Source organism: Hyalella azteca, unplaced genomic scaffold (genome assembly GCF_000764305.2).
Source record: "Hyalella azteca isolate HAZT.00-mixed unplaced genomic scaffold, Hazt_2.0.2 contig8529, whole genome shotgun sequence".
Taxonomy (NCBI): Eukaryota; Metazoa; Arthropoda; class Malacostraca; order Amphipoda; family Hyalellidae; genus Hyalella; species Hyalella azteca.
In genome coordinates, this window is record NW_025938620.1 from 81,435 (window position 1) to 100,654 (window position 19,220).

General features: G+C 39.4%; 2 protein-coding genes across 2 annotated transcripts; one reads left to right on the top strand and one right to left on the bottom strand.

Moving 5' to 3' along the window:
• Nucleotides 1-1,596: 1,596 nt before the first annotated feature.
• LOC108664741 (uncharacterized protein F13E9.13, mitochondrial-like) lies at nt 1,597-7,135 on the bottom strand. Its single transcript, XM_018151417.2, has 4 exons — nt 5,813-7,135; nt 4,373-4,488; nt 3,377-3,439; nt 1,597-1,774 (listed from the first exon to the last, which is right to left on the bottom strand). Exons 1-4 carry the CDS (start codon nt 5,945-5,947, stop codon nt 1,597-1,599), a joined length of 492 nt encoding a protein of 163 aa, XP_018006906.1. The 5' UTR covers nt 5,948-7,135.
• Nucleotides 7,136-8,950: 1,815 nt separating this feature from the next.
• LOC108664742 (tubulin beta-1 chain-like) lies at nt 8,951-18,866 on the top strand. Its single transcript, XM_018151418.2, has 4 exons — nt 8,951-9,096; nt 11,381-11,503; nt 13,732-13,840; nt 16,788-18,866. Exons 1-4 carry the CDS (start codon nt 9,040-9,042, stop codon nt 17,855-17,857), a joined length of 1,359 nt encoding a protein of 452 aa, XP_018006907.1. The 5' UTR covers nt 8,951-9,039; the 3' UTR covers nt 17,858-18,866.
• Nucleotides 18,867-19,220: the final 354 nt, after the last annotated feature.

Below are 19,220 nucleotides of genomic sequence, written 5' to 3' on the forward strand. Positions count from 1 at the left end.
AGTTATCTATAAATACTCTATCCGCACAGTTATCTATAAATACTCTATGTCCTCATAGTCTTCTATAAATACTCTATCCACACAAAGTTATCTATAAATACTCTATCCGCTCAAAGTTATCTATAAATACTCTATCCGCGTATAGTTTTCTATAAATCTCATGCCCCTCAGAATTCCACTTCTTGCACCACTTCCACAATTCCACTCCACAATTCATTAGATAATTCATATTTCATTGAATAATTTCAAAATTTTGGTTGCGCTCGATGTTCCGATCGCAGTGACTTCATCTTGTCCATAAAAGCCGCCACGCGCTGCGGACACACTTCTTCTTGCCATCTGCAACGAAAATATTCCCAATGTAAGCACAGGTTATATATTATTCAATTTTTAATACAGATAAACATACATGACGTGTATTGCAAAAATAACTAAACTTTATTCTAACGGTTAGATTAAAGTCTAGCCATTTCTGAGCAAAACATCATCTATGTTTGTCTGTATTCAAAATTGAATAATAACATTGTAATAGTGTGTAGGTATCCATTTCTCGGTGCATGATTTGGTGGGATATCACAACGCCAGTTGAATTCAAAACACGTCACACGATGTAGATCTACAGACCGTAGATTACGGTAGATATGAGGTTACGGTAGAGGGGGTACGCAAATATGAATCCAATTCGTCCACACCCCAAAAAATAAAATCCTTTTTTTAACAATTTCATTTATGCAGATGAAGGTCTGTGGCTTGCGGTGATGCAGAGCATAACGCAGTGGTCTCGGAACAGCCATAATAATAATAGCGGTTTCAGCGTTTAGTAGGCCGTAGGCCTGTAGCCGATTCTTAACATCGCAGAACATTCACAGCATTTTGCGGTTTCGAACTCGCAACTCACAATTTGAAACAAGAACCAACACCAGGGGCCACGGCTATAAACTAAAAAAAACTGCGTTGTAACATATCCATATGCGACAACATTTCTTCTCGCTTCGAGTCACCGACAAGTGGAACAGCCTCCCTGATAGCATCGTTGACGCTCCGAGTATGAATGCCTCCAAAAACAGACTAGACTAAATTACGGACCAGGCAATAAGTCCAGCAGCTATCTCAATCAATCGTCAGTAATGGAAAGATCAGGTTCCAAAGGCCGGATCCCTTGTGAATCAAGTCACGAAAAGTTCAAGAATCGGCAACAGGCCATGGGCCTATTTATTCAATGCCGACACTTCTATTCTATTCTATTCTACATATCAGCACATACTAGTGATAAGTAGAGACTGGTGGAGATCAGAAAAGCACCATGTAAGTGCCAACAATACATCAGTAATCATAAACAATATACCAATAAGTGCCAACAATGCACTAGTAATTATAAGCAATATACCAATAATTATAAACAATATACCAATAAGTGCCAACAATACACCAGTAATCATAAACAATATACCAATAAATGCCAACAATACACCAGGGCCTATACTTTCAAAACTCGCTAAGTGAACGTAAGCACTTACGCTCTATTTTTTTGTCTATGATTTTGCTCGAAAGGCCGTCAATGATTGGCTGATGAACTTACGATCTTTTAACTTTTTCTTAAAGTATAGGCCCTGTAATCATAAACAGCACAGTAGCAAGTAAGGTACCCCGCAAGTGTCCGACGTCCGTCTCCTCGCCCGTGGCCGCCCCTGTCACGACCACCGCCGCCGCCCCGAAGAATGCTGCCGCCCGCGCTGTGTCGCCCAGACTCACGTCGGCCGTGATGGCGTGCGAGCTGTCATCATTAGTACTATTACTAGCGAATGGTTAATGGTGTCATGTTGCGGTCATTATTAAAATTAACTAACGAATGGTTAATGGGGACCTGCTGCGGCCATTGTTTCAATTAACTGGCTAATGGTTAATGGTGTCGTGTTGTGATAATTATTACAATAAACTGATGAATGGTTAATGGGGACCTGCTGCGATAATTATTACAATTAACTAGCGAATGATTATATAATGGGTTCCTTCAATGATCACTCATTCAATTAGGGGAAACTCGTTCATGGGAAAGTTATTCACAGGAAAGTTATTCGTGCGGAAGTTGTTAAAGGGAAAGTTATTAAGGGGGGAAAGTTATTACGGGGAAAGTTGTTATGGGAACGTTACTAAGGGGAAAATTAGTAAGGGGAAAGTTAATCAGGGAAAATTATTAAGGGGAAAGTTATTGCAAGGAAAGTTATTTAGGGGAAAGGTATTAATTGAAAAAAAAATCTTCATTTTCTCCCTCTGCCTGCCCAGCAGATCTCTTAACGAGGTACCTGTGTTTTTTCTTGATGTCTGCCCAGATGCCAATATGCTGCGCTCCGATGTGACGACGATACCTGCACGTGACGGTATAAGTGTTCAGTAGAACCACCGCCGCCGCCCCGAAGAATGCTGCCGCCCGCGCTGTGTCGCCCAGACTCACGTCGGCCGTGATGGCGTGCGAGCTGTCATCATTAGTACTTTTAATAGCTAATGGTTAATGGTGTCATGCTGCGATAATTGTTACAATTAACTGGCGAATGGGTAATGGGATTCTGCAGCGATATTTATCGCAATTAACTGGCGAACGGTTAATGGTGTCATTCTTTGACCATTATTATCATCATCTGGCGAATAATTAATGAGGTCCGGCAGTGATTACTCATTCAATTAAGAGAAAAATTTTCACGGGAAAGTGTCCGGTGTCGATCTGGCTTCTCGTTATATTCATTTTATTATATTATAAGAGATGATCATATGTACTTGAGACGTAATATTAACTTGACGTTATAGAGGTTGATCGACTGAGCAAGAATCTGCAATAATTTCTTCGTCGATCCGCCCTAATCTTCATCGATCGATCAAGACCTGATTGACTGGGAATGTAACTCGCGTAGGAGCTACTCCGACCTTAGGGTACCCACACAGTGAAAGCAGTTTTGCCCGCGCGGGCAACCTGCTCCAACCTGCCACAAGAATGAACATAGGATAATAATGTAAGTGTTCACAGTGAAAACCTGTACGAATAGGCTTCTGTATTCCATGGTTTCAGGCGCCAGCCAGAGCAGGCAACCAGCACGCTGACAACCTGCTTTCACTGTGTGCGTACCCTTACGGTCGACGTCTAGCCTCTTACCAATAATAAAACTCTCCTTTATAACCACTCCGTATCAATATAATTAAGTACTCTAGACAGATGGTGTCTTGCTTATCCCTCACGAACTTAGTCACGTATCCCAGAAGGCGCATGATATAGCTCCTGACAAAAGTTATTCAAGGGAAAATTATTAATGGAAAGTTACTCAGGGGAAAGTTATTCAGGGGTAAGGTGATCTCCCTCTGTCTGCCCAGATCTTTTATCAGCTACCTGTGTTTTTTCTTGATGTCTGCCCAGATGCCAATATGCTGCGCTCCGATGTGACGACGATACCTGCACGTGACGGTATAAGTGTTCAGTAGTTGAACTGCTGACATTTTTAGCGCATTTTCTCATTTATGGAAAAAAGGCGCTATTGTGCTCGCCATGTCCGTCCGTCTGTCTGTCTGTCTGTCTGTCGGTCTGTCTGTCCGTCCGTCTGTCCTTCTGTCAGTCTGTCCATCCGTCTGTCCGTCCGTCTGTCCGTCCGTCTGTCCGCCTGCCTGTCTGTCTGCCCGTCTGTCCGTCGGTCTGTCCGTGACTTCGTTTTCGTCGACGAGAAAATGCGCTCTCTGTCAGACTGTCACTCACTGCTGTTAGTACTGATTTATATTTTTTCATATATTTCAAAATTCAAATGTATTTCAGTTAGCACTTCATGCTGCCTTATTGCATGACTGGGTGAACTCTGTCCAAGTATCTATATATTCTCTAATTATTATCATATATGTAAGTATATTCGATTTCTGCAACAATATTCAGTAGTTGAGCTGCTGATATTTTACGATATGTTTCAAAGTATTATGTATTTTAGTTAGCAGTTCATGCTGCCTTATTGTATGACTTTGTAAGTTCTGTTCAAGTATCTATATATTCTTTTATGGTTATCATATATATGTATATACTTTCTCTTGTATATATCACGCATTCGTGTAGCCTTCATCAGCAACACGCACGGTACCTGAGAAGTGTCACGGCACACGCATTCGTGTAGCCTTCATCAGCCACACGCACGGTACCTGAGAAGACATTCGTGTAGCCTTCGTCAGCAACACGCACGGTACCTGAGAAGTGTCCCGGCACACGCATTCGTGTAGCCTTCGTTAGCGACACGCACGGTACCTGAGAAGTGTCCCATCACACGCATTCGTCAGCAACACGCACGGTACCTGAGAAGTGTCCCGGCACACGCATTCGTGTAGCCTTCGTCAGCGACACGCACGGTACCTGAGGAGTGTCCCGGCGCACGCATTCGTGTAGCCTTCGTCAGCGACGTGTCCGAACACGAAGCCTTCCGCCCTCACGAAGTCCAAGTCGCTGGCGAGCGCCACGGCCAGAGCAAACAAAATTTATATATACTAAAGTTAGTTTATCAAATATTTATTGCCTGCAATTAAAACGCGATCTTATGCATCAAAATGCAATAATTGATCCAGCGATTCATCATTTTCAGTTTATGCATTTCTATAATTAAGGTTTTTGGTTGTTAAGTGAGTTTATTAAATAAGATAGCCTATCGCTGTTCGATTATATGTATCATAAATTAAATCTGTACGTATATTTTCGTGATTTCCTAAAATGAATAAAATAGATGCTAAACATTAGTAAAAGTAATCCTCAAATTAGTATTACTAATGCTATAGCATCATAGTATTATATAATATATAGGTAATATTTTTGAACATGAATCACGACTCAAAATATTATCAGGTCTACGATGAGGGGTCAGCCTACCATGGTATTTAAATATCATAATTATAGGAAATTCGAATTGTAAATGAATTTAAGTAAATTATACCAAATTAAATTACGGGAATTTGCCAAAAATAAGTTTTATGTATATATGATAAATAAGTTCCATGAAAATCAATTCCTGTTATTGAATGAAGAATAATTTTTTTCATCAGATTCGCAGAGAAGTCAACGCGCATAGATATAAATATTAAATTATTATTATTAAATTAATATTAATTAAAAAATATTAATTATTAACAAATTATGTTAATAATAATATATTAAAATAATTCAATTCATGGTGTAAATCCGCGGAAAAATTTCTTTTATGCAAGTTTGATTAAATAACAAAGCATGCTTTTTATTAATAATCTTCTTATTCGTTATTTCAATTAGTCGAACAAAGCAATAAAAAATATAACTTAGTACTCACTGCAGTGAGTGACAGAGAGCGCATTTTCTCGTCGACGAAAACGTGAAGTCACGGACAGACAGACAGACGTACAGACGGACGGATAGACGGACAAAGAGACGGACAGACAGACAGACAGACGGACGAAGAGACTGACAGACAGACGGACAGACGGACGGACAGACGGACGGACAGACGGACAAAGAGACGGACAGACAGACATGCAGACAGACAGACAGACAGACGGACGAAGAAACTGACAGACAGACGGACAGACGGACATGACGAGCACAATAGAGCCTCTTTTCCACAAATGAGAAAATGCGCTATAAATGGTCTTGTTCTATTATTTTATATATGTAATAAAAAGCCGAACAAAAAACATTCATCAATTTCAGGCATAATAAAAAAATCATTCATTAATTTCAGGCATAATAAGAAACATTAATTAATTTCAGGCATAATAAAAATAATTCATTAATATCAGGCATAATAATAATAAATTCATTAATTTCAGGCACCTGGCACCCCAAGGGGCGGCGCCCCCAGCGTCTCCTGACGGCGACGCAGACAGCTGTCATGGCGGCCACGACCTCAGGACCTGAGTGCTGGGGCGACACATAGGGCGCGTCGTGCATGTTCTCTACCACCACCATGTCCTGGTACAGTCAGTACAGTCAGTACAGTACAGTACAGTACAGTACAGTACAGTACAGTCGTGCATGTTCTCTACCACCACCATGTCCTGGTACAGTGTACTACAGTCAGTACAGTACAGTACAGTCGTGCATGTTCTCTACCACCACCATGTCCTGGTACAGTGTACTACAGTCAGTACAGTACAGTACAGTCGTGCATGTTCTCTACCACCACCATGTCCTGGTACAGTGTACTACAGTCAGTACAGTACAGTACAGTCGTGCATGTTCTCTACCACCACCATGTCCTGGTACAGTGTACTACAGTCAGTACAGTACAGTACAGTCGTGCATGTTCTCTACCACCACCATGTCCTGGTACAGTGTACTACAGTCAGTACAGTACAGTACAGTCGTGCATGTTCTCTACCACCACCATGTCCTGGTACAGTGTACTACAGTCAGTACAGTACAGTACAGTCGTGCATGTTCTCTACCACCACCATGTCCTGGTACAGTGTACTACAGTCAGTACAGTACAGTACAGTCGTGCATGTTCTCTACCACCACCATGTCCTGGTACAGTGTACTACAGTCAGTACAGTACAGTACAGTCGTGCATGTTCTCTACCACCACCATGTCCTGGTACAGTGTACTACAGTCAGTACAGTACAGTACAGTCGTGCATGTTCTCTACCACCACCATGTCCTGGTACAGTGTACTACAGTCAGTACAGTACAGTACAGTCGTGCATGTTCTCTACCACCACCATGTCCTGGTACAGTGTACTACAGTCAGTACAGTACAGTACAGTCGTGCATGTTCTCTACCACCACCATGTCCTGGTACAGTGTACTACAGTCAGTACAGTACAGTACAGTCGTGCATGTTCTCTACCACCACCATGTCCTGGTACAGTGTACTACAGTCAGTACAGTACAGTACAGTCGTGCATGTTCTCTACCACCACCATGTCCTGGTACAGTGTACTACAGTCAGTACAGTACAGTACAGTCGTGCATGTTCTCTACCACCACCATGTCCTGGTACAGTGTACTACAGTCAGTACAGTACAGTACAGTCGTGCATGTTCTCTACCACCACCATGTCCTGGTACAGTGTACTACAGTCAGTACAGTACAGTACAGTCGTGCATGTTCTCTACCACCACCATGTCCTGGTACAGTGTACTACAGTCAGTACAGTACAGTNATATGGCTGCATGCTACTCCAGTTTTATTGCTGCATGCTACTTCAGTCATATGGCTGCATGCTACTCCAGTTTTATTGCTGCATGCTACTTCAGTCGTCTGGCTGTAGCATTTGTAGCTGCTACTCCATTGATATGCTATGGGGGCTATGATGCATCATTATCATTTACTCACCATTCCAACAGAAAGAAAAGGAATTGATTTTATTAATTATCATTTACTGAGGCTCTGTTTCAGTACACTATAATATAACAAAACGTCAGTGTAATGACACGAATAAAAACTTCTGGATTCAAAATAATTCAAAATCCCTCTCAGACAAACAAACAACTTTAAACTTTCATGGTCCACCTATCATCGTCATTCATTTGTCATTCATTTCGCCGTTACACTCATGATTAGTAACTATTTTTGCTTGTCACTCTCGCTAGAGATCTGTATTTGTTTTGATTTATCACACTTCGCCCAATTTGTGTCCCTGGGAACCACCCTCTTGAAAGATAAACTGTATGTTGGACACGACATCTAGAACGTATAGATATTTCACAGATCAAGCCTGTCGCTGATTCTGAACATCGCAGAATATTCAAAGCTTGTTACGTTTTCGGACAGGCAACTCACTGATGAAATTTTGTTGTGCTTGACCACCCAGCCTCCTTGGCGGGTTCTTGCTTATTTTGACCAAAAATTGTCGCACAAATCTAGTATCGAACTCATACCTCTCTGCGCCAATCTTGGTACTCTGAACTGTAACCACTGGGCCTCCCTACCTCTGTTACCACATCTGCTGTAAATGAACATTTACATTCTAACTTCTAGCCTGTTAAGGCCCCAATGGTGTCATGGCTACCACTAAACTCTTTAGACTAAAGGTCTGCGAACACATTTATATAAGTTCTATTCTAACCTGGCAAGGCCCCGACGTGTATCATGGCTGCGACGAGAGGTCTGCGAGCACATTTATGGAAGGGACTCATTTCGTACAGCCTACGCTGTTGTCAAGAAGCTACTGAGGAAGACGACGTATTAGTATTTCATTATTAGTGGTATTAGGGGGCCTTATCGCCGATTAGGTCCTTTTTATCTATCTGTGCTTTGCGAACACTCCCTGTGCACAGAGATAAGGCCCCTATTATCTCTGTGTGCTTTGCAAACACTCCCTGATAAACTCGAGTGACGTTGAGGGAAAAATTTTGCACACTGAAGAACTTATTAGGGAAAAATAAATGAATGAAAATACAATATTTTGAATGGTTATAACACTAGTCTTCAAAATCCATCCTCTAATTTTTATTTCAAATCAGAATGCTTATGTTCCAATCCTATTTCATATAGAACTCCATGAAATTGTTGACACGAGTAAAGAATAGAAAACCATATAGAGGATAAACTTTTGAAAACCGCGAGTAATTATAGTAGGAGCGAAATAGGTACTGTTGTTACATATGGATTACAGTGCTTCTGGATCAGAGCTTCATTAAAAAAATTGTTTTATGAAAAGCTAATAATAACGACATATATAAACTGAAATTTGGGTCAAATTGTGTACTCAAACGCGGAACGTATTTTGTCGCGTGTTTAGCGCCTCACGTCTTCAATTCTAACCGATCTGCACAAAATTAAGAACATAATTAATTAGTAGGAATGCACTGCAGCGAGCAGTCACTATTTTCTCTTCAATGCTTCATATTCGACAAAAATACCTCAAATAAGCATTTCGATTTGAACGCCTTGTAGCCTTCATTTCTTCGCAGACCTCACCCAGTTTGCTGAGTGACTCACTGACACAGACTCGCGTCACAATTTCACAAAGCTTGGTAGTCTGTATCCAGACACGAACCGAGGAGGGCGTGCAGTGTTTCGTTTGCCTAGTGAAGCCTAAATAACTTTTGTCACAATGAGGGAAATTATCCATCTTCAAACAGGCCAATGTGGCAACCAGATTGGAACCAAGGTAAGATAGATGATATAGTATAAGTATTGAGCTGCTGCTGCTTTTATTGTGAAAATTAGGAAATGTTTAAGCCGACGGCCACGCCCCATCCCTGCATTGGCGGCTTTTCAGTCGCCGGCAAACGGTGGCGATCGATCATGAGGCTATGCCGCGCCTTACCGATGAATCATGCCACTGCGAGAGATTATATAAAGACCAGTTAATTTATATTAACCTTATCTATTTCAAGCAAGATAATCTTATGGATGTTAAATACGGGTCTCCATGATACGTAGGTACTGATCTACTTTTTGGACTCTATAATGATGATTGAAGTCGCAGTTGGCCACTTTTTATGGCTGTTTGCAAATCATTTATGAAATTGCTGTTGATTCTTTAAGGCTTAGTCAGTTAGTCCTATGTTCAAGCCCCGAGTTTTAATTATTTCTGAAATTATATCTTTCGATGGCAGTTTATATGTATGAATTGTATGATGTCTCGTCCGACGTCTTCGTCGACATCTTGATTCTTGATTTAAATCATATGAACGTTGTCTAACATACGGCGGGACAAAAGTTTGTTTCTATAGGTATTGAATGACTTGCTTATGATATTCTATTCCCCGAGATGCTTTCATTCATCCTTGTACATTACCTTTTGCGCGCTGAAGATTAAGATTAGGTTGCCAAGTTAGACGTTTTGGGTCTGCAGTGTAGTTGCTGGGTGGATCTCGTTGCGACGCGCATGATGTAACGGTCGACTATGTATGGGACTTCGATCCATAACCAATGCAACCCGTATGCACTATGCTCAGTATGCTGACTTCCTTTTATCTTTGCAAAACAATAACAGACTTTTCTCTTATAATTGCATTCACATGCTGTAGAGAATATTTTCTTTGTGCGATCTAATGATACGCGTTCTGAGCTTCCACCCGGAAGTGATGAGACGGTGAGACAGGGGGACAAAGCCGTTGTTTAGCTAGAAGTAGAAGTAATAGTTGCCACGCCTTTGTTTGTTATTTCGGTTGAATTAAGCTCTTGAACTAGTTGACAAATACGTTAGTGTTTATACTAATATTCAATTTATTAGGATGATTATTGATGGCTAGTACTAGTTTAAAGGCAGGAGTGATGAATTTACATGCGCAGTGCTCTCTACATATATATATATATATATATAGATGCTTTGTATTTTTTTTCTGTTGTCCTTCCTTTACAGATTCAATTTTGTGATTTCGATCATTTTTTTTTTAATTTGATGGACAGTAAAATGAAATCAAGAAATAATTTTGATCTACTACCCAGCAGGTTAGCAGCTTCACTGGTCGTAATCGTTTTTAACTCAGTGTACATGATCAGTTCTTCAGTAACAGAACAGAAAGGTTAGGGCGCATTACAACTTAGGTCTAGTCTGCGGATCCGTTGTCGCGTGTCGTGTGGAAAGATCAACATAGATTTTGCGTTGCAATTATCAGACGGAAAGCATTTTCTGCTCGTTGCCAATGGGCTGTAGCCGCCAGCTTCATTATCGTGTATTGAGCTTCCATTCATTAGTTAGCCATGAACTCGTGGTTTCCCTCGTCGTCATGCAGTCCATTGCAGTTTTAGATGATCATTGCCACCGAAGTCAACGTTTTTATTTCGCCTCCAAAAATTTCGCGTTCCTCCTACTCCACGGTTTACCGTTTACGCTCCTACGATTGTGCAAACATAATTGTACTTAACAGAACAGTTGTAAAGATAATTGTACTTAACAGAACAGTTGTAAAGATAATTGTACTTAACACAACAGTTGTAAAGTTAATTATACTTAACAGAACAGTTGTAAACATAATTGTCCTTAACAGAACAGTTGTAAAGATAATTGTACTTAACACGTTGACTATGATTGCTTCATCTTGTACTATTATTTCATTTTTAGTACCGTTATTAAACAGTTTTGCCAGACGGTCATTTTTTCTGGGCAAATTCTGTGATTTAGTTTTTCTCAATTGCGTTGGCCGGCTAAAATTTATGATAGAGGTACTTCCTAATTAAATTTTAAATACTGCAAAAATAAAATGAATGGAATTTTTATAGCAGAAGCTACAAAAAAAACGAGTATATATTGAGTTATCGGCCTTTTTTGTTCTTGAATTTGGCCGATTTTAGGCTACCTTAATTATGTATCACTACGTCCTGGGGAAATACATTTCGTGGTACGCATATGTACCACTTCGTAGTCAACGTGTTAACAGAACAGTTGTAAACATAATTGTACTTTATTGCGTTGGCTGTGTAGTACAGCGTGCATTTTGTTTCAGTTCTGGGAGATCATCAGCGACGAGCACGGCATCCAGCCCTCGGGCGAGTATGCGGGCACCAACAAGGAACTTATGGACCTGCAGCTCGAGCGCATCATCGTCTACTATAATGAGGGCAACCAGGTGGGCTATTATAATTGTATAATATGATGATGATATGATATGTTATATTATAATACGTTATATCATCGTCTACTGCAATGAGGGCAACCAGGTGGGTTATTATAATATTATAATGCGTTATATAATGAGAGCATAATACGTTATATCATCGTCAACTATAATGAGGGCAACCAGGTGCGCTATTATAATATTTAATAATACTATAATATGTTATATCATCAACTATAATGAGGGCAACCAGGTTGTTTATGATGATAATATAATATGATGATGATAATGTAATACGTTATATCATCGTCTACTATAATGAGGGCAACCAGGTGGGCTATGATGATAATATAATATGACGATGATATACGTAATACATTATATCATCGTCTAGGTACTACAATGAGGGCAATCAGGTAGGGTTCTGATGATAATATAATATGATGATGATAATAATACGTTATATAATAATACTATAATTTGTTATATCATCGTCAACTATAATGAGGGCAACCAGGTTGTTTATGATGATAATATAATATGATGATGATAATGTAATACGTTATATCATCGTCTACTATAATGAGGGCAACCAGGTGGGCTATGATGATAATATAATATGACGATGATATACGTAATACATTATATCATCGTCTAGGTACTACAATGAGGGCAATCAGGTAGGGTTCTGATGATAATATAATATGATGATGATAATAATACGTTATATAATAATACTATAATTTGTTAAATCATCGTCTACTACAATGAGGGCAACCAGGTGGGTTCTGATGATAATATAATATGATGATGATAATAATGCGTTATATGATAATAGTATAATACGTTATATCATAGTCTACTACAATGAGGGCTGGTGGGTTATATGTTATACTTGCCTAAATAATGCTCTATGCTTGCCTAAATAATGCTCTATGCTTGCCTGAATAATGCGCTATACTTGCCTGAATAATGCGTTATGCTTGCCTGAATAATGCGCTATGCTTGCCTCAATATTCATATCAATTAAATTGTAACTGCTCATGTATGTCAGAATTATACTGTATGGCCTTTTTACTTGCTATACTATTTTATTGCAAATTATAGTGTTTTTGAGATAGCAATCATTATTTATTTAGTTTTATTTCATGATATGCGCAAAAGTATCTATAGTATGGAACCATTAAGCCTTTGATTTCTTTTAATGTGTTCGACGACTCGCCAGAGTTTTTTAATACAAATATTAAAGAATCACAAAACATGCCCGGCAACTTCCGGCCATAAACTATTTGTATCTAAGACTTGAGAAGATCTAGTATCTAGTATGTTGGAAAGAATGTTGTTCAATTATATGAATTTTATTAGTGCACATTTGTCTAATAACCTAGATCAGATATTTTTTCTTAAGCCGCTCATAATGTTGATTATAGAATAATTTTGCTCAACTGTAAGTTGGGCAAAAAATGAGCGTTGGAAGCATATACCTGACAGAGGTTGAACAATGGAAAAGCCTTAATTCAACGATGACGGCTTTCACATTTTTACATTTGAATGAATCTTATAGCTTATTAATGATGAACATTGCAGTGAATTTGTACATACGTGTTGAATGCCCGTAGCTCTGTAGTTTACGAAGAGTATGTTGCAGGGCAAATACATTTCTAAGTGTGTGTTAAGATAAAGAAGCGCAGTTAATTGCATTGGTAATTACTGTGTCTTCTTTAAATTTTGAAGTAAGTTTGTGTGCTGGTTAAGTACGTCACTAGGTTATGATAATGATGCCCTGTTGTAAGTGTTAAATAGTTAGTTACCTATTTAGCTCTCACTGTTGTAAGTATTGAATATTTAATTATCTATTTAACACTTACTATTATGAGTGTTAAATAGTTATTTACCTATTTAACACTTATTGTTGTAAGTGTTAAATAGTTAGTTACCTATTTAACATTTACTGTTGTAAGTGTTAAATAGTTATTTAACGTTATTTCCATTTGCCTATTAAGCACTCACTGTTGTAAGCATTGAATAGTTAGTTGAGTGTTACCTAAATAGTTCCTTAGGTATGCATTACGATAATACAGCACAGTTAATTGCATTGGAAGTACCCTTACTTCTGTAGAGTATAATGTGCACATGTGTATAATTTATATGCAATATAATATATAGTATAATATATATACGATATATATTTACTATATATAATAATAATTATATAGTATAATGTGTATATGTGTGTGCAGGGCAAGTATGTGCCCCGGGCGGTGCTGGTGGACCTGGAGCCCGGCACCATGGACAGCGTCAGGGCAGGTCCCCACGGCCAGCTCTTCAAGCCCGACAGCTTTGTATTTGGTGAGATCCTGTGGACACTCTGCTATGCTATTCCTACCTGGACACCTTGTCTGCTATGCTATTCCTACTTGGACACCTCGTCTGCTATGCTATTCCTACTTGGACACCTTGTCTGCTATGCTATTCCTACCTGGACACCTTGTCTGCTAAGCTATTTGTACCTGGACACCTCGTCTGCTAGGCTATTCCTACCTGGACATCTTGTATGCTATGCTATTCCTACCTGGGTGCCTTGTCTGCTATGCTATTCCTACCTGGACACCTTGTTTCCTATGCTATTCGTACCTGGACACCTTGTCTGCTAAGCTATTTGTTCCTGGACACCTTGTCTCATATGATATTCGTACCTAGACACCTTGTTTCCTATGCTATTTGTACCCAGACACCTTTTTTCCTATGCTATTTGTACCTGGACACCTCTTCTACTATGTTATTCCTACCTGGACACCTTGTCTACTATGCTATTCCTACCTGGACACCTTGTCTCCTATGCTATTCGTACCTAGACACCTTGTCTCCTATACTATTTGTACCTGGACACCTTGTCTACTATGCTACTTGTACCTGGACACCTTGTCTCCTATGCTATTCGTACCTGGACACCTTGTCTGCTAAGCTATTTGTACCTGGACACCTTGTCTCCTATGCTATTTGTACCTGGACACCTTGTCTCCTATGCTATTTGTACCTGGACACCTTGTCTCCTATGCTATTTGTACCTGTGCACCTTGTCTCCTATGCTATTTTGTACCTAGACACCTCGTCTCCTATGCTATTCATACCTAGACACCTTGTCTCCTATGCTATTCGTGCCTGGACACCTTGTCTCCTATGCTATTCATACCTAGACACATTGTCTCCTATGCTATTTTTACCTAGACACTCTCTTATGCTATTTTTACATAGACACTCTCTTATGCTATTTTTACCTAGACACTCTCTTTTGCTATTCGTACCTAGTCACTATCACCTATGCTATTCATACCTGGAAAATATTCTCCACTGCTATTCGTGCCTTGACGCAATGCATATTCGTCTGCAATGCAATTCGTACCTGCAGGCCTCATCCGTCATTTCTCTATATATTCCCGTCGTAAATACGATTCATATCTATAGGCCTGGTGAGTAGGCTTAATTTCTTTTTAAAAGAGATTAATAACTTCTTTACAAGTGGCTATTCTAAACGTTCCAAAGTTGATTTATTCTGGTTAATAATGGTCATTAAATTAGAAAAATTAGATAGTTTTGCAGCATGAGAGCTTCCCCTTCTATGAATTGTCGACTGTCTTATAATGAGAAAAAAATCTAATTGAAAGTATTCTGAATTCATTTTGAGAAATATTTTCAAAATACGATTCATATCTATAGGCCTGGTGAGTAGGCTTAATTTCTGTTTAAAAGAGATTAATAACTTCTTCACAAGTGGCTATTCAACACATTCCAAAGTTGATTTATTTAGGTTAATAATGGTCATAAAATTAGAAAAAATTAGATAGTATTGCAGAATGAGAGCTTCCCCTTCTATGAATTGTCGACTGTCTTATAATGAGAAAAAAAATCTAATTGAAAGTATTCTGAATTCATTTTGAGAAATATTTTCAAAAGTGGATTTACCAAGATAGTGGTTAGCATTAAACTGGCTTTTAGTTATCAATGAGGTGAACGATGTACGTAGCTCGGTACTCACTCTCGTATATTGAGTACACGCGCACGCACTCGTCGGGTGATTGAGAACAACACAATATTGTGTTAACACAATAACACAAAATGTTAAATAACAAAATTGTGACATTAAACTGTTGAATCTCGGTTTTATAGTCGCAATTTGATATGATCATTAAATGAACACGATTTGGTTTTAGTCAACCGGAATTTCTTGTTTTCTGAGAAAATTGATCACGTTTGAATCTTATTCTGAGAATCTCCTTATGGTTTTAAATATCATTGTAGTTTCAATGCTTAGTTATTGATTCACAAACGGTTTTCATCTCTCTTCATTTTCAGTCCTGAGTAGAAAAAATGTCTATGAACAGGTTAAAATATATCAGTTTTGTTCAACGTCAAGTCACTTGAAAATTATTTAAACAGCATTATCTGTGTATCTATAATTGTATGTACATCAATTGTGAAAAAGACTTTATGGAATGCGATGAATATCGACTTTGAAATAGTCTAGTGTTGTGATCTATTCAGGGCCTTAGGTTGCTCATCACTTTTAACACGTTGGCTACGAAGTGGTACAAATGCGTACCACGAAATGTATTTCTCCAGGACGTAGTGATACATAATTAAGGTTGCCTAAAATCGGCCAAATCCGAGAACAAAAGAGGCCAAAAAAAGGCCGATAACTCAATATATACTAGTTTATTTGTAGCTTCTGCTATAAAAATTCCATTAATTTTCTTTTTGCAGTATTTAAAATTTAATTAGGAAGTACCCCTATCATAAATTTCAGCCGGCCAACGCAATTGAGAAAAACTAAATCACGGAATTTGTCCGGAAAAAATGACCGTCTGGCAACCCTGCTTAAAAACAGTTCAAAAAATTAAATAATAGTACAATATGAAGCAATCGTAGTCAACGTGTTAATCGTTGTTAGGCTCACCATTGCCATTCCTGAATTATTTATCCTCTGATTTAGGATAATTATCAACAATGCGGCATTGACAATAATGTGATATATGTGTTACCGTAAACGAGAGACTAATTTAAGATAACGATACTCTTGATTATAATTATCATTCGTATATGTTACAACTGACGTCAATGCGGCAACCACATTGACGATAATGTGATAATTATAATAATATAATTGAATATAATTATCATTCTTATATGTTACAACTGACGTCAATGCTGCAACCACATTGACAATGTGATAATTATAATAATATAATTGAATATAATTATCATTGGTATATGTTACAACTGACGTCTCCTTGTGCAGGTCAGAGCGGCGCAGGCAACAACTGGGCCAAGGGCCACTACACTGAAGGCGCTGAGCTGGTCGACTCTGTCCTCGATGTCGTGCGGAAGGAGTCTGAGAAATGCGACTGTCTGCAGGGCTTCCAGCTCACACACTCCCTCGGTGGCGGCACTGGCTCCGGCATGGGTACTCTTATCGTCTCGAAAATCCGTGAAGAATTCCCCGATCGAATTATGAACACGTTCTCCGTTGTGCCTTCTCCTAAAGTTTCCGACACTGTCGTTGAGCCATACAACGCGACTCTGTCTATTCACCAGCTTGTGGAGAACACAGATGAAACCTTCTGCATTGATAACGAAGCGCTCTACGATATTTGCTTCCGTACATTGAAGCTGCAGAACCCCACTTACGGAGATCTTAATCACCTCGTCTCACTAACCATGTCAGGTGTCACAACTTGCCTCAGGTTCCCAGGTCAACTGAACGCAGATCTCCGTAAGCTCGCGGTCAACATGGTGCCTTTCCCGCGTCTGCATTTCTTCATGCCTGGGTTCGCACCTCTGACAGCTCGTGGGTCGCAGCAATACCGCGCACTCACCGTGTCTGAGTTGACACAACAAATGTTCGACGCAAAGAACATGATGGCTGCCTGTGACCCGCGCCATGGACGATACCTGACAGTTGCTGCCATCTTCCGAGGCCGTATGTCCATGAGGGAAGTAGATGACCAGATGTACACTATCCAGAACAAGAACTCCTCTTACTTTGTTGAATGGATCCCAAATAACGTCAAAACTGCTGTGTGTGACATTCCTCCTCGCGGTCTCAAGATGGCTGCCACTTTCATCGGTAACTCCACGGCTATCCAGGAGCTGTTCAAGCGAGTGTCGGAACAGTTCACAGCGATGTTCAGGCGCAAGGCTTTCTTGCACTGGTATACTGGCGAGGGCATGGACGAAATGGAGTTCACCGAGGCCGAGTCTAACATGAACGACTTGGTGTCTGAGTATCAGCAATACCAGGAGGCAACCGCCGAGGATGAGGGAGAGTTCGAAGAAGAGGGTGAGATGGAGGAGGCCGAGCACGCCTAAACGATCTAGGATAATTTTTTTGTGTCTTCTACTGCCACGTTCTGTCGGTCTACGGGCCATTGCCTGCACCGAACGAGCCATCACTGACACTAAATTCTACGGAACTTCAGTGTTTCTCTTGGTCGACGTAATGAAAAATGATGTGTGTCGTTAGCTTCGAGTAACAAATTTTGAAATTCATAGGTGAAATCGAGTAACCTGAGATGCGAATAGGTTTTTTCTTCGTAAAATTACTATTGAACTCTCGGAATTAATAATTTTTAGTTTATTTTCCAGCTTTAAGTACCGTATTTGCCCGTGCATCATGTAACATGTTTTCGGTCTCGTGTATTTACTCAACTTACGATCATGTGATTTTAAATAATATTACAGGTATATTCATATTGAAGAACTGAGACAAGAAATGTCTGAAGTTGGCTACGCGAAGCAAATTCTAGCAACGTTCCTTAAACTTGAGCTCCTAGAGCCATGCTTGTATTCTACGCCTTTGCTGTACTATATTCAGTAGAACTTGTAACAACCAAGTCAATTTGTCAGGAAAGAAGAGGCGTATATAAGACGGCCTTTACTGACCTAGAATAAACTACATTTCTTTCTGAAGAAATTAAATTAGCAATTCGTGTGCACTTGAGGCTTTTATGAAGAATGCTTTTTAAACTCGTTTCCTATCGTGCAAGCGGAATTTGAAGTTTTTTCTTGATTTTTAGCGATCAAATTGTCGAAATTTCAATATTTAGATACTTCCGAGTCGTTAAGTCTCACGCATGCATATAGTCATTCCATGTAAGTTTGGTCTCGGACCTGAACTCGTTGTACAATAGGTCTCCAAACTTGTTCCATTCGAAATAAGATCTAAGAATTTCTATTTATTTTAATGGTTTCGTCGTAAACCAATTCATTATTATTTAAACACTAGTCAATTAATTTTGCCCTCTTTTTTAAGTTGGGTCTCAGTCCGTTTCTTATTCCAAAGATGCGCTGCGCAGCTCAATAAATATCCCATCAGAAAGCTGTTCTTCTTCCGTCCTGACTTGGAATTTTTTTCTCGTGTTGACTTCATTTTTTCTCATGTTGACTTCATTTTTTCTCGTGTTGACGTTTTCATATATGAAGCCTGGAAAATTGCTGTATGTGGATGATATTCGCCCCCTTTTAGAATTTGATGCCATTACCATGAACTTGAAAGTGACTCCTGGAAAAGATTATCCATTTCACTAATTCTATAGAGTATAGACCATTCATCTTATCGCTAAATACGTCTCATTTTTTAAGAAGAACGTGATATTTTTAATTTCTGGGCCCAATCGCAAACCAATCTAGAGAACAAGTCTTGAGTAAGGCTTCCGTAAATTTTCAGAGGATG

Excerpts from the sequence above, each read along its gene's own strand:
- LOC108664741 (XM_018151417.2), bottom strand. The coding sequence starts at position 5,947 with ATGGTGGTGGTAGAGAACATGCACGACGCGCCCTATGTGTCGCCCCAG. Across the intron at positions 4,489-5,812 it reads GCCGCCCCTTGGGGTGCCAG|TTTGCTCTGGCCGTGGCGCT; the intron begins GTGCCTGAAATT and ends ATATAAATTTTG. Across the intron at positions 3,440-4,372 it reads TGCGCCGGGACACTCCTCAG|GTATCGTCGTCACATCGGAG; the intron begins GTACCGTGCGTG and ends CGTCACGTGCAG.
- LOC108664742 (XM_018151418.2), top strand. The coding sequence starts at position 9,040 with ATGAGGGAAATTATCCATCTTCAAACAGGCCAATGTGGCAACCAGATT. Across the intron at positions 9,097-11,380 it reads GCAACCAGATTGGAACCAAG|TTCTGGGAGATCATCAGCGA; the intron begins GTAAGATAGATG and ends ATTTTGTTTCAG. Across the intron at positions 11,504-13,731 it reads ACTATAATGAGGGCAACCAG|GGCAAGTATGTGCCCCGGGC; the intron begins GTGGGCTATTAT and ends ATGTGTGTGCAG.